At 52.3% G+C, this 14364-nt stretch overlaps 7 protein-coding genes across 7 annotated transcripts; 3 read left to right on the forward strand and 4 right to left on the reverse strand.

Moving 5' to 3' along the window:
• Positions 1–2444: 2444 nt before the first annotated feature.
• Positions 2445–3434, reverse strand: POX_f08128 (uncharacterized protein; the record flags this gene model as incomplete). The annotated part of the gene is made up of 1 exon (XM_050116909.1): positions 2445–3434. The coding sequence occupies one exon, from the start codon at positions 3432–3434 to the stop codon at positions 2445–2447; it is 990 nt and encodes a 329-aa protein (XP_049967048.1).
• A 580-nt stretch (positions 3435–4014) lies between these two features.
• On the reverse strand, positions 4015–5366 carry POX_f08129 (Aminotransferase atnJ; the record flags this gene model as incomplete). Its single annotated transcript, XM_050116910.1, has 6 exons — positions 4015–4275; positions 4322–4941; positions 4997–5023; positions 5074–5187; positions 5237–5269; positions 5324–5366. The coding sequence occupies 6 exons, from the start codon at positions 5364–5366 to the stop codon at positions 4015–4017; spliced, it is 1098 nt and encodes a 365-aa protein (XP_049967049.1).
• Positions 5367–5604: 238 nt separating this feature from the next.
• Positions 5605–7423, forward strand: POX_f08130 (Cytochrome monooxygenase AKT7; the record flags this gene model as incomplete). Its single annotated transcript, XM_050116911.1, has 6 exons — positions 5605–5691; positions 5748–5898; positions 5950–6009; positions 6060–6323; positions 6377–6745; positions 6807–7423. The coding sequence occupies 6 exons, from the start codon at positions 5605–5607 to the stop codon at positions 7421–7423; spliced, it is 1548 nt and encodes a 515-aa protein (XP_049967050.1).
• A 400-nt stretch (positions 7424–7823) lies between these two features.
• POX_f08131 (uncharacterized protein) lies at positions 7824–8414 on the reverse strand (the record flags this gene model as incomplete). Its single annotated transcript, XM_050116912.1, has 2 exons — positions 7824–8268; positions 8329–8414. 2 exons carry the CDS (start codon positions 8412–8414, stop codon positions 7824–7826), a joined length of 531 nt encoding a protein of 176 aa, XP_049967051.1.
• Positions 8415–8694: 280 nt separating this feature from the next.
• Positions 8695–9957, forward strand: POX_f08132 (Hydrolyase ccsE; the record flags this gene model as incomplete). The annotated part of the gene is made up of 1 exon (XM_050116913.1): positions 8695–9957. The coding sequence occupies one exon, from the start codon at positions 8695–8697 to the stop codon at positions 9955–9957; it is 1263 nt and encodes a 420-aa protein (XP_049967052.1).
• Positions 9958–10056: 99 nt separating this feature from the next.
• On the reverse strand, positions 10057–11056 carry POX_f08133 (Trans-enoyl reductase ccsC; the record flags this gene model as incomplete). The annotated part of the gene is made up of 2 exons (XM_050116914.1): positions 10057–10594; positions 10653–11056. The coding sequence occupies 2 exons, from the start codon at positions 11054–11056 to the stop codon at positions 10057–10059; spliced, it is 942 nt and encodes a 313-aa protein (XP_049967053.1).
• A 457-nt stretch (positions 11057–11513) lies between these two features.
• On the forward strand, positions 11514–12854 carry POX_f08134 (uncharacterized protein; the record flags this gene model as incomplete). The annotated part of the gene is made up of 1 exon (XM_050116915.1): positions 11514–12854. One exon carries the CDS (start codon positions 11514–11516, stop codon positions 12852–12854), a length of 1341 nt encoding a protein of 446 aa, XP_049967054.1.
• Between the last annotated feature and the right edge of the window lie 1510 nt (positions 12855–14364).

Below are 14364 nucleotides of genomic sequence, written 5' to 3' on the forward strand. Positions count from 1 at the left end.
ACTCTTAACGCTCGTTTCTTGAGGCGGGAGGCAGGATCGAGGCTCAAATAGGATAAATGGTAGGATAATTCGGTTCAGTCACAGCTTTCTTGGACAATCTCGAGGCAGACAAAAAGTTCACAGAATGAACGCGTAGCAGGACGGGGTGGGTTTCCCAGTCGACCATGTCAGAGCCTCCCATGTCTCTTTCTTTCCGCTCCACCCCCAGTTGGTTTTAGAATAGGGGGCCGAATTGACACACCAACGATCTTCGTGTCCGATTGGGTGGAGAGAGTAATCCGGGGCGCCGACTTTGTACCCTCTAGTCGGAGATCCGAATTGGAGATTATCGGACCAGGCGAACAAGCACGCGGGACCCCAAACTCCCTAAAGTAGTCTGGCTTCTGTGCCATGAGGAGAGGAGGAGGAGGGGGTAGAGGAGAGAGTACGAAACCCGATTGCGCCGAATCCGAAAATGCAAATTTGTGTACTGTCGTATGGCACTGCGATAGCTACCGAGAGACCGATTGGCTTTCGTTGCCCCTCAGCCCGTAACAGCCTCAGAGCACTTGAGGTCCTTGACATTGTTGGTTCTTCAGGAATCCTCAAGAAACATTCTTGCATAATCGGATGTTACTTTCCTCCTTATCGGACTGACAGGCTGCGTCGGCCATAAGAGATTACGAAAACAGCCTTGCCGTAATCGGATATTGCTCTGTTCCTTACTGGACTGACAGGCTGCGTTGGCGGTGCATATGAGATTACAGTGTGTCGCGAGCTTAGTGTGGCTTTCCAAATGCAAACTAGTCGCATTGCTCCACGCCAACGGCAATCTTGCTCGTGTGTGCAAGGTAAGCAGGACGTACGGCACGGACTCTACTGTTACCCTCGATTCGCAGGCCTTCAGTTAAAAATAAAATCTACGTGCAGGGGAGGCTTGCTTTCTCGTTGAAGGTAGATCCCATATATGGCTCGCTGCGCCAGAAGATTCGTAACCCCTCACGGCTAGATAGGTTCACTACATGCCTGGTAGCTCGGCTGCATATACTGTGTGGGTGAGTGGGCAGCCTGGGTGCCCTGTGAAGCTACCAAACGATGTATACTACCATCCGTATATGCACTCGCATCGTTGGCTCCCACGGCCTCCTGCGCGTGAATCATCTAGGCGTGCTCCTTAACTAATTAGTTGGTTGATAACGGTCTCTTTGTTATCCGCAAATCGTGTGAGTATTGCCACCAGGGTGGCACCGCAAATGGGTTGATTCGCTCAAAACAGGCGATATCTTCGGCGAGCAGTGAGATATCTAGCCAGCAGGTAATCTTATCGTTGATTGTTGGCGCATTGTGAGGATTCTTACGCTTAGTGCTGATGTGAAAATGTATCCGCAGGCAACGCAGCGCTAAGGGCGGGGGGTACGGCGGTTTGTAGCGATCATGCGGCAACAACGCTGATTTGTAATGTTATGCAGCGGCAGAAATGTTGTGCAGAACGAAATACGAATACCATCGGTCCTGTTTTCGTCCATATGTTAGTAAACCACATCGCACAGAAGAGAGATTCTAAGGTCGCACAGAGACTAATATATCGTACAAAAGCAGAAATTATAAGTATCAAAAATATTTGGGTCATAAAATTAAGGCAGCAATTGAATAGAGCAATGAAAGCCGCAAAAAAAGCCGCGAAAATAGTAACTATCAAAGTAGCCATTAGAGCAGCAAAAAAATCAACTATCAAAGCAATGTATCAATACAGTTAAAGCCGCAGTTGAAAAAATAGGGAAAATAATTAGCAGAAAAGCAGGAAAAAATCAGGATAAACAAGCACTGCTCATTTTTGAAGGTAGGCTATTAAGAATAGGATACGTCAGTGTTAGTACTAGAAGGAAGTATATATCGTCTATGATCCCAACGACTACAATTTCAATATCATTAATAGGTTAGCATCTCCGGAACAAGCACATGAAGGATAATGCAATGGGAAGCAATAAGGGAGTACGGCAACCTGGTAGAGGCAATTCGGTGGGCATAAACAATAGCGCGTTGGAGTAAAAGGAGGGGTAAGGAGCAGGACACGAAGCAATCATAGGTGGAGAACGTGCATATACATGCAGAAAGATGCGTCGAATCCTAAAGCCAAGACAGGCCAGTCCGATGAGAGCGAAATAAGGGCAAGAAAGGGGGCCAATGAGCGGCGCGCGTGGCGAAACAGTCCATACATAGTTAAGCAAGCTCTTTTTGCAACGGCTCGCGCACACGGACATGCATGTTGATTAAAACCCTTTCACTCGTTCCTCGTTTCAGGGCAGTTAAAGTTGCAGAGCGATTTTGCGGAGTAGACCCAGCGTAGTTACCTGTAGAGAATTCGTAGACAATTTAAATTCAACTAGGAACTAGCACAAAAAGAACAACTAAGATCATGTCCGAGAAAGTAAAAAACGGATATTATGTATTTATATCCAATAGCATCACTCATCGCTGAAAACCAGGCAGGAAACCTCAATACTCCAACGGTCAGGAGCTCCCTGGGGAGTCCGAGGATCCCGGAAGGCCGAATGCACGGCTCTGCCCCCCTGGACGGTACTGTCCTTTTGCAGCGCGTTGGAGTCAAAGATCTGAATCAACAACGCTTCATCCTGAGTGATGCCACTAAGGTAGAACCACCGCTGCCCGTCCGCGTAGCGAGGCGCGCCGAAGTCCTCGCGGTACTGCTCTGACGCATCGGGCTTGGCGACCGGCCGTCCGAGGGGCATGTCCAGCCCGCCTATGCCCCCAAGATGACTGACAAAGATCTGAATATCGTTATCCTTGACTGTGGCAGAGCTGGCGACCGCCACGGGACAGGTATAGACGGGCCCGTTGAGGGGGGTCCAGAAGTGCACGATACGGTAGCGGCCTTGTAGCAGCCGGGGTCCCTCCACGGGGCCCATGTGCCGGAGCACGCGGTTGATGGCGGCGGGACCTGTCTGATCCAGATGTGCGATCATGGCTGGGGGATTGTAGGGCACTGGCCAGTTCTGCGTGTGGCGGATGCCGTGGCGGAAGATGTGCACGGTGTGGGCGCCGGGGATGGCGGACTTGATGGCTGCTTCGACAGCTGGGTAGAAGGTCTTCTCCACGCTTTCGACGCTGTTCCAGTTGACCTCGGGGCTGCGCGGGACGTCGGTCAGGCCTTGCAGGACTTGGAGCGAGTCGCGATCGAGATTGACGCTATTTTCCTTGCCACGTAGGTCCTCGACGGTGACCATTGCGGGCTCACCACGAATGTTGGTGTAGGGAACTCCGGCGGGAGGAGGATTCTTGATGAACATGTACCCCGTGCTGGGCTTCTGGAAGTCTTGGGCAAAGAGGATGGGTGTAGTGATGTCGCCCTTGGGAGGTGGAGGGAGGGTTATGTCCTGTGCATGAGACGCCACAGTAGGAACAGGGGTTGCGGTAGCGGTCATTGCGGTAGCCATGGTTTTGAAATAGACTGTAAGGATCTCGTGATACCGCTGTGTTAATATGACTGATGATTTGAATCGAAGATAACCTGCTTGATGTCTCAAGAGACTGGTGTTTCTGGTGCGTTAAATATACACAGATTAGGGTTTGTCTGTGCTTCATGAGGGATGTTTGCTCTCCGAAATACTCTCCGAAATGCCCACGGCGAAATCGGAGCCAAAGTCGGATATTGAGAGGGGCGCCTTAGAGGCTGGGCACCGAAAGGAACTATCAGATTTCGTGCATGATAATAGTATCTTGCTTTGCAGTGTGGCAAATTTGTGAGACGTATTATGTTCGATTGCGATGGAGGTTACAAATCTACACCGTACAATATCATGGCTTAAGTTACAAGCCGCAGCGCTTCTCATGGGAATATGATGGATCAAAATACTTTGCAGCCATTCTTTTTAAATAGCTACCTTGGAAACGACTCATGAAATACAGATAGAACCCAAATAAGGAGCCAATAACGTAGAACAAACGTAAAGGAAGGCACAACTAGTTCAAAGCATGCAGATGTAGCATAAGTGATCCGGCGAGTGCGCCGGCTTCTCAGGCGGAAACAGGCTGGAAATATGCACCTGGCTCATGCACCGGCACACACCAGTTGAAGACATCCTTGCCCAATCCCCGCTGAATATCTTTGATCGACTTGAAGAGTTTGTCTGCACACGGGTAACCTCCATCCTCCGAGGGCTTGTAGACGATCAGATCCCTGAGCGAGTCGCGGGTTATGGATCCGATGGGCACGATAACTGCCGCCGTTCCAACGGCCAAAACTTCCGAAAACTCGGGCAACTCGGTGTATTTTATCTGGAATAATTAGTAGACGTGAGGTGCAGGGTTAGGGGATACTTACCGGCCGGACCTCAACCGACCAGCCATATGATCTTGCTAGCTGAACGCAGCTGTCGCTGGTGACACTCTGGATGATACACGAACTATCTGGAACCACTATCGTAGTCTTCCCATCATCATCTCTAACACCAATGAAGCCCGCAGCCGAGAACTCATCGATCTCGGTGCGCGTCTTGCTGTCTAGGTGCAGTGGAATTCCATACCCCCGGGCGCGCGCTTTGGCAGCCCAACGCAGAACAGGAGCATAGTTTCCACCGACCTTGGCATTCCCGGAACCCATAGGAGCTGTCCGATCAAACTCCTCCATGATCAAGGCATCCACAGGCTTGGTGCCGAGAAGACTTGTGACGGGAAGAACGAAAACACAGAATGTGTACTCTTCAGGCTGGGCAAGATTGATTTGAGGCCCGGAGCCAAAGGCCAGCGGTCGGATGTAAAGGGCAGCGCTACTGTCAAAGGGGGGAACGAACTCAGCGTTCACCGACACGGCTAAGGCGACCGACCGAATGAATTGTACCTGGGGAATAGGGGGAATGGAGACGACCTCACAGGAATGGGCCATGCGCGCTGCGTGCACTTCCGGGCGGAAGATGTGGATTTGACCCTGCGGATCGCGAAAGGCTGTGTATCCATGAGTGGTGATTGAACGGAATCTATTAGGCTCTGAGAACCTTACCTTTCATTCCTTCGTATGCTTGCTGGCCTATGCTCCGGTATGTTAGCGGCAGATAGATACTGTCATGAATAACCTACCATAGTTGAGAGCAGGTGAGAGTCCGCTGATGGTCAGGTCAATGCCCTTGACAACTTGAGGCTCACTCCAGGATTCAGTCGCAACGTTGTAGGCACATTCAACATGTCCATTGACTAAAACTTGTTAGATGGATGCATGGATCTGCTCTTTCAGACTACATACCCTCGCGGACTTTGATACCGATGTTGTCCCAGTCTGATGATTGTCAGCATTGCCCAAAGTCATAGCAGTCTACTGTAAAGAATTTACCAAGGTCCAGAGGAGCAGGTGGAAAGAAGTCTTTGGGTGCCATAGGAGCTCGGAAGGTTGAGGAAGAAGCGGCTTGAATCTGGTAGTCGTCGATTGTTGACACAGCGGACGTAGCTGCCGTATGATGAATATGTATATCTGTTGCACTCGGGGCCGTGGGCGCCCAGTCGGACCTCCGGCCTCGGGGTCGGGCTCTAAGAAGTGTTCGTCGCCGATAGATATTACTTGCTGACCAGGGACTGCGACTATCGAGGAAAGGTAGCACTACAGACTGAAGAAAAATGAATGCCCTGATCGGACAGTTGTTGAACGCCCCTGTGGCCCTGTTGAAAGGGGCGACTATTGCGTTATCATTTTTTAGTCTCTATGTACGTTATTTTTGCTTTGTTCATTCGCGTTGGCTTGCTAACCTGCTCATCTGTAGCTGTTTGGCTTGGTCATTTACCGTCTCATCTTTCACCCACTTGCGCAGTATCCTGGACCGCTACTCGGCCGCATAACTAATCTCTATGCTGCATACCACGCATGGAAAGGCGACATTCACGAGGATATCTGGCGTTGCCATCAGAAACATGGTAGCTCTCACCGGTCTTGTCCTTTTAGCTATTGACTAATTGACCCACAAGGCAACTGCATCCGATATGCCCCGGATCGGCTGGCTTTTGACACTGCCAAGGCAGTATCAGGTAAGAAAATAGTTGAAGTGTAAGCTCTCAAACCCTAACCATACCAACAGACATCTATGGCTATGGTGGGAACGTTCGCAAATCACAAGTATACGACACGCTTGTCCATCGCACGGCCAACACTCTTACCATGCGCGACAAGAAGCAGCACGCCCAGCGACGACGCATCATGAGCCACGGTTTCTCGGACGCAGCCATTCGTTCATTTGAACCACGGGTCCAGGAGTTGATTCAGACTCTTTGCGACCTCCTGATTGTCAAAGATGCCAGCGCGGATAGCGAATGGAGCGCACCGCAGGATATGGCGCCTTGGTGTAAGTCAACGCTCATAGCGACTGGAAGTTGCGCTCACACCGGGGCTATCTAGTTGACTACCTGACCTTCGACATCATGTCTTCACTTATTTTCAGTGCATCATACGACACCCTCCGCCAAGAGAAATACCGGTCGGTGATCCGCGCCATCGAAGAATCCAACGTCCGGGTCAGTGTCCTCCTACAGGCACCGATCGTCACCCTCTTCCGTAGCGACAAGAAGCTCTTCTCACAGTCCATCCTCGGCCGTAACCACTTCACCCGGTTCATTGGTAGTACAGTCAAGGAACGAGTGCAGAAGAGCAAGCTCCTCGCCGACCGGGATATATTTTCGTACTTCCAGAGCAGCAAGGCTGCGGCCAATGGCGATTCTATGAACATGAATGAACTCAGCGGAGAGGCTGCCACTCTGATTGTTGCTGGTCACTATCACCTTCGTTTAGCACCACATACCGCGATTGCTCTCTGACCTCCTTTCAACAGGCTCCGATACCACCGCCACCACTCTCGCAGCAACGATGTTCTACCTCAGCCAAAGCGCCGACATCTACCACCGAGTCGCCCAGGAAGTCCGCCAATGCTTCAACTCGGAGGATGAAATCCACGCAGGAAGCCAGTTGAACGCTTGTCGCCTACTGCGGGCGTGCATCGACGAGGCACTCCGCATGTCTCCGCCTGCGCCGCCTGCGGGCAGTGCGCTTTGGCGCGAGGTCGAGGCCGGTGGCATAACGGTCAATGGTCGTTTCGTACCCGAAGGCTATGATGTCGGCGTGGGGATCTACGCTGTTCACCACAACCCGACGGTCTACCCACAGCCATTCCGCTTTGACCCCGATCGCTGGCTGGTAGATGACACTCACGACGTGCGCAGTGCGTTTATGCCGTTTTCTCTGGGAACAAGAAGCTGTATCGGTAAGGGCTTGGCGCAGATGGAAGCTCTCTTGACACTGGCAAACATCATCTGGCGGTATGACTTCCGGGCTGTTCCCGGTGGGGCGGTCCAGCCAGAGTATAAGCTTAAGGATCATGTCACTGGAGCAAAAACCGGGCCTGTGTTGCAGTACCGTCGGATTGTTCGGGATAAGATAATGATAGGTTGAGGATGCGTTGAGATATGTTTCCCGGATAGCGGTGTATCTCTTCGCTGAATATGTGCATCTTAGAACAATGAGCATGTTCTTGAATTTGCTGGAACGTCGCTGCGTATACATTTTAGTGGAGGAAACAGCCAACTTTGTTATCTATTCAAAATAATCGAAGTGAAGTCCAACAAATCTTATATTCAGAACCTGGAGCCCGAGATTCGTACTTTCCCCGTAACCAAATCCAGAAACCATCAGCTTCGAGCGAGCCTTATCTCCAGATTCGGCTTACTATTCCCACCCAGCACCGCAACCAGTCCCATCATCTCTCTCCACCCCACCTTCTATCTGCCCCCCTCTATTCTCCTTTCCTCATCCTCCAGACGTTAGGCCCGGATCTCCAACATAATTCCTGGAGCTACGCTTTCAGACCCTCCAGGGTGGCCCAAACCCCAACCACCCAAAAAGGCACATCTACTATCCAAAACCTTATATTGTTGACCTTCATCCACCCTGCCAACAACTCCATCGCGACATGCGGAACCGTCTCTGGGCTCATCATGCGCTTCTCGAACTTCAACATTTTGGGCGCCACCGACAAGTGCGCAAACGATAGGAAAAGTCCAACACCGTAAAGAAAGCGGGCGTTGCTGCCAGCGAGGTCATCTGGGCGCACGAAGAGATTCAGGATGAGGGCAACCCGAGTGAAGAGGACGATGCTGATGACACCTGTCCAGACGCGGGGAACGACTGTCTGCAACCAGTGCTGGAAGGCGGCACCGACGTGGTCGATTTTCTTGGGGGAGGTGTGAGGGGGAAGAAAGGTGGAGAGGGCGAAGTATTGGGCCAGGCGATTAACGAGGCTGTTCGTTGTGTTAATGTGACTTGTAGAAAAGGGGGTTGGAAGGGGAGCGCGAGCGTACAGGATGGTGGTGGTGATGAGAGGAGTCACTCGGAGGACCTTTAGGGCTAGGCTGCCCGCGGAGACAACCAGGAGATCGAGCGCCATTGTGGGGGTTTCTTTTTGGAGATTTTGGAGAATAATTTGGCCTGAGAGTGTCCGGCTGTGTGAATTCTGGCAGTGAATGTGAAGACGCAGTCCGCAATGTCTTTATTGTTAAGGCAGTCGGACTCGGATTCGGCCTCTTCGATAACCCCTCCCGAAGTAGTCGGAGATGTGGCCGGGTCAAAGTAAATGTACTAACTATACTAGCAAAACACAGCACTTCCAAAATCTGAGGTAGCCATACGACTAAGTCTTCAAATTGAACACATCAAATACACTCATGATGCATCGGTTCTTCAAATCTGAATTCTTCAACTTCGAATTCATCCGCATTCTCTCCGCCGCCCCCTACGGTGGAGCTGAAATCGCAGAATGCCTGGTGGCAGCCGGCCAAATCACCAACGATGACCCAGAGAGCTGGCATCGGGCGTGGATAATCCAGGCCGACAAAGCGAAAGCCCTGGGAGATGAAGCCCTGCACTCTGGTGACACCGTCTCCGCGCGACGAGCCTACCTTCGCGCCTCCAACTACCGCGCCAGTGGCTACATGTTCCACGATCGGCCGGGGGCACCGGACGCTCGCGTCTTGCCCCTGGCGCAGCAGGTCCTGGACACTTATGCTCTCACCTTACCGCTACTAGACACCGGCGAAGCAAGCCAGCTCAAGATCCCGTTTGAAAACTACCAACTCGCCGCGTACCTTTACCTTCCGCGCGACCGCACGAAGCCTGTACCCGTGCTACTCAGCCTCGGCGGTGCAGACTCCATCCAAGAAGAGCTGTACTACGTCTACGCAGCCAGCGGACCCCAATTGGGCTATGCCGTACTCACCTTCGAGGGACCGGGCCAGGGCATCACTCTTCGCCGCGACAAGATGCACATGCGCCCGGACTGGGAGGTCGTCGTCGGCCGCGTCCTCGACTTCCTGACGGCGTATATGCAGCAAAACCCCTCTGTGCAGCTGGACCTTTCACGCGTCGCGGTCGTCGGGGCCTCGATGGGGGGGTACTACGCCCTCCGCGCGGCTGTCGACCCGCGCATCGGGGCCTGCGTCTCGATCGACCCCTTCTACGACATGTGGGATTTTGTGCGCAACCACGTCTCGCCGGCCTTGCTGAACGCGTGGAACGCCGGGTGGGTGCCTTCGCGGGTCGTCAACGGCATCATGTCGATGGCGATGGCAGCTTCGTTCCAGGCTAAGTGGGAGGTCGGCCTCGCGATGTGGTTCTTCGGCGTCGACTCCCCGACGCAGACGCTGCGACATATGATGAAGTATACGCTCGCCCGCGCAGATGGGACGAGTCGGCTGGACCAGGTCAAGTGCCCTGTGTTGGTGTCCGGGGCGACGCAGTCACTGTATCTGGAGCCGGAGAGCGATGTGCTCCGTGTCTTTGATGCGTTGGCGCATCTGGGTGACGAGCGGCGCGAGATCTGGATCGCGAGGTCGCCGGAGGAAGGTGGTTTGCAGGCGAAGATCGGAGCGATCGGGCTGGTGGTGCAGAGGACATTTCGATTTTTAGATCAGCATCTTAATGTTACGCGGTAGTCAAGTTGAATAGTTCTATGCTATGAGTGAAGGAAGTTTGAAGTGGAAATGATTGCAACGTTAAAGCTATGCCATATCATCTTATAGTGATGCATAACTTCAGGGATTTTCTCGATCGAGAAACACCACCAATTTCTCGCCAGACGTCCCTCCTGATTTAAGGATATCCAGACATTTCAGGATCCCTTCGAATCCTCCTTCAACCGTCCTGGTGGGGTGAGGAACGAATTTGCCCTCGTCTACTAGTCGTTGAATGGTCTGGAAAAACTCACCACTGCGGGCGCGCAACTGGGGGTTGGCGGTGCGCTCGTAGCCGTCCGCCAGGGCAATCTCCTTACCACTGGCAGCCAACCCAACAATCATCTCCTTGCGAACGGTGCGTCGGAGATGCAATTCTTCCGCGGGCTGTTCAAGGCAGGTGTACTTGCCCCCCACGCGGCTGAAGGTGTCGTAGCAGATCAGTTGGGATTGGAGGTCAGTGATGATGTCGAGAACGTGCCGAAGGCGGCCATTGGTGTAGCTCTTGATGTCGGCTGCACAGGTCTCGGATCGGTAGTCAAAGACCTTCTCAGCACCGGCGGCTCTCACGAGGTCGTTATTGTGGGGAGAGCAGGTGGCTATGGGACGATATCCAGAGCTGTATGCGTTTTGTCAGTAGTGTGGAATGGAACGTGTGACCCGGGACGAGAACATACAGTCGCAGAATTTGGAGAGCTGCTGTTCCAGTGGAGGTACTACCCCCGTAGACCAACACGGGTGGTGGATCGTCCTGAAGAGGCATGTCGGGGGTCCCTTCCAGACCAAGAGACTCGTACAGGGCAATCCACAGAGTTGCGAACACGCTGCCTCCGAGAACGGCCCCTTGCGCAAAGGAGAGCTTGTTTGGCAGTTTCAAGAGCAGGTCTGCATGAGCAGCTACGTACTGCGAGAAGCTACCTGATGGTAGATCGATAGGATTTGACCCGTGAATGCCACCGCATACCCGATCGCCGATGCGAAGGTCTCTTCGGATGCGAGCTGCTTCAGGACCAATGGATAGCACGATGCCGGCAAAGTCACAGCCGATTCGAGCTCCGGGGGCAGGAAAGCGGGAAGGCATCTTCCAGTCACAAGGATTGATGGAGACAGCGATCGTCTTTACCAGCACCATGTGCGGTTCGGGGATTGGAAGTGGTGCATCGTGTTAGATCGTAGCCTTGCCGGTCTCGTCTTCAGCGATCACCGTTTGCTGGGACGGGAGAGAAACCGCCGCTGGTAAAAACCCGGCTGGAAGTGAACATGGCTGAACAGGCATGTTGGTTGACAGTGAGGTGATAGATCCATAAGACTAGTATCATAAAGCTGGTATTAGTTCAACTGTCCTCCATCATCGTAGCTGCGGAGGGTCGGATTCGGAGATTCGGTCGGCGTCAATTCGGTTCAACCGGCCCCGTAAGCCCTAATCCCAGCTCCTAACACCCAAATAATCAGCTCCCATTGCTCCAACACTTTACTTTTATGGTCCGGCTACTAGATTCTTTCACTTGCAAGAAGGTATCCCCCATTGTGTGGTCACAATGGCTCGAATCCCATTGGAGTTTCTGTCCATCACTCTCCCCGTGCTCCTCCTCGCCTACTGCCTGGCCATAGAGTACGAAGTATCTCTCCCAACCATCGCCCACACCAGCCCCGCCAGCAACCCCGAAGAATACCTTCAATCGATATACGAGCAATTGAACCTTGACCTCCCTTCCACCTGCACGGTGAACCACTTGTCCGCCTTCGACAACACACCCACCTCACTCCTCAACTTCTCCACCTCCCCCGTCGAACATTTCGACGCCCCCAAGCTCCCTTCGGGCTTGAACGCCACCGCAGGGGAACAATGGGCGTTCGACGGTACGTCCTCTTCCGGCCGCAGTGGCCTCCTGCTGGGTATCTACCGTGACGCATCGTACGCCTTCCTGGGGCCGGGGAACTTCCGCCTCTCGCTGGATCTGGTGTGGGATAATAGTACCACCTGGTCCACCGTCGACTACCTCTCCTCGTCGACCGTGCACACGTGCACTGATAAAGTGGTCGGCATCTGGTCCCACTCTGCAGATCACTATTACGTCTTCACTGTGACCGCCGACGCCAAGCACGCGCGCATTCACTTCCACACTCCGGACGTTGTTGGTGCCGTCGACCTGTACAGCACCACCCCCGCGCGCTACCCGGACGGCGCGCTCTTTCCGTCCGAGGTATCGGTGACGCAGAACGCGCCCATGCTGCACTGGGTCGAGCCCATTCCCGGCGGATTGATCGATGTTGATCTCAAAGTGAAGGACACCCCTTTCCGGTGGACGGGACTCGGCGGCCACGAGCGCTGGTGGTCAGCGAAGGGCTGGCTGGATCTCATGACGCATTGGGAGGCCGTACGGCTGATGGCAGGGCCCTACGTGCTAAGCTTCTGGCAGCCCACCTCCCGCGTGAATGGGGTGGCATATCCGTCCGCGTTCTTGACCAAGTACGGTGAGAAGGTGTTTTCGGCTGTAAGCGGCAAGGTATCGGAGGTGGAGGATTATATTCTATATAGTCCGGTGAGAATGGAGAAGCAGGCAAGGGAGACGGGGTATGAAGTTGAGTTGGTCTCTCCGGCCCAAGGGAGGAGGTGGGTGTTTGGGTTGGAGTATCGCAACCAGGAGTTTGAGTTTGAGCTGGGCGACGCAGCCGGGGGGAGGGCATATGTGGGGAGAGCGAAGGGTGGGGAGGTTCATGCAGACGATAAGCCGGAAGAGCCATCTGAGGGCGTGTTCTTCATTGAACATGTGGATGTCAAGGCGTTGACTGTTCCAAGGGCTTATGTGGTTGTTTGTGAGTGGTACTATCGGGTGCAGGCGCAGGTGCTGAACTCGTGGAGGAATGGGGGGCAGTAGGATGCATGAAAACGACAAGATCGCCCTTTGATGTTGATGTTGAGAAACGAGGAATCAGTTTTTGGCTCTGACAAATTTATCTGAGTCTTCCAGCTTTCGAGTTCGGCCCTCCAATACACGGAGCGGATATCTGGGTGGCCTGCTGATTGCGATATTTTCATTCAAATCATGATTTGCGTATCGCACGATAAGTTAGATACCGACGACTAGATGTAATCGATATTTCCGATAGAAGATATAGTTAATTATGTACATGCCAGAGCCCGCTGCAAGCGTACGAACTAGGAACATGGTAGCGAATGAGGACCACCAGCGAATCATCAGAAATATGCGCTCGATTGATTAAATGACCGGCAGGTAGAGGATATGTGAAATACGCATCTGCGGAGTAGGCCAGTGGTTGATGAGTGGACGCCAAATGCTACACTGACGTAAGTCTCAACGCACTTGGACTCGGCAGCTTATCGAAGCTGCGTGATTCCAGATCTGCTGGCTGTCATGGAGCGGATCTGAAGCTGGCGGCCCTGGTGATGGTTCGGAGTGTGGATTTAAGGTGAAATTATCTGCCAGCAGGAGCTATCACTTCGCCTTCCGCGATAAATGCTTCTTTTGCGACTATTTTGTCGACGAATCGATGAAAATTTGCCTGTTTCCTTTGCTGGAGCGTCCACTGCTTCTAAAGCCGGGAAGTGGTGGTTCTACAGCGAGTTCGAAGGCTGCTTGATACGTGCCACACGTAATCCCTATGTCTAGGCCATTCTTGGCTTTGGCTGGGGCGTTGAAGATTACCGAGGAAGACGACGAGATGTAATGTAATTCCCAGTTAAACCGGTCAACCCAAACACCATAATAAATACATAATATTACAACTTAATAACTCAACACCCAAGACTTTATATAAGGTCTGGATTTATTCGAGTGCTAAATGTAATATAATGATTGTTCTTCCTCGGTCGGGAAGTATTTGAAGGAGTGAGAATGTAGATATATTGAGTCAAGTCACTTTATGGGAATGTAATTTTAATAATACGTGTAAATAATCAGTTATTTAATATTCTAGTGACTCTGAGCTATTTCCCTCTATAACAAGTGCTATCTCACCAAAAATTAGGCAAATGAACATGTTGTTATTGATATGTTACGGCACTGCGGGATAGGTGGCTATACGTAGCCGTCGCTACCCGCAGGTAACATTGATGCGATACTTATACCATCCCCGGGCATACCAGAACATGCGTTCTGGTATATTTCAGTCTTTTGGACTAGTTGGTTAGCGTGCCCGGGTTGCTACACTTAACATGATATACAGCAACCTCAAATTTCGTATTTACTGTGGTGTTTGGGTTGACCGGTTTAACTGGGAATTATGTTACTCCGCAATCAATCCACAAATACTCCGTGCTAAAAGGCGAAGCCTCAATAACGGCTCTACGCCAAGAAACCCTACGCCTCGGACAAACCCTCGAGGTTAGGGGATAGAATTACAAGAAACCGCTCTATAAAAAGAACG

This window comes from Penicillium oxalicum, chromosome VI, assembly GCF_001723175.1.
Source record: "Penicillium oxalicum strain HP7-1 chromosome VI, whole genome shotgun sequence".
NCBI lineage: Eukaryota > Fungi > Ascomycota > Eurotiomycetes > Eurotiales > Aspergillaceae > Penicillium > Penicillium oxalicum.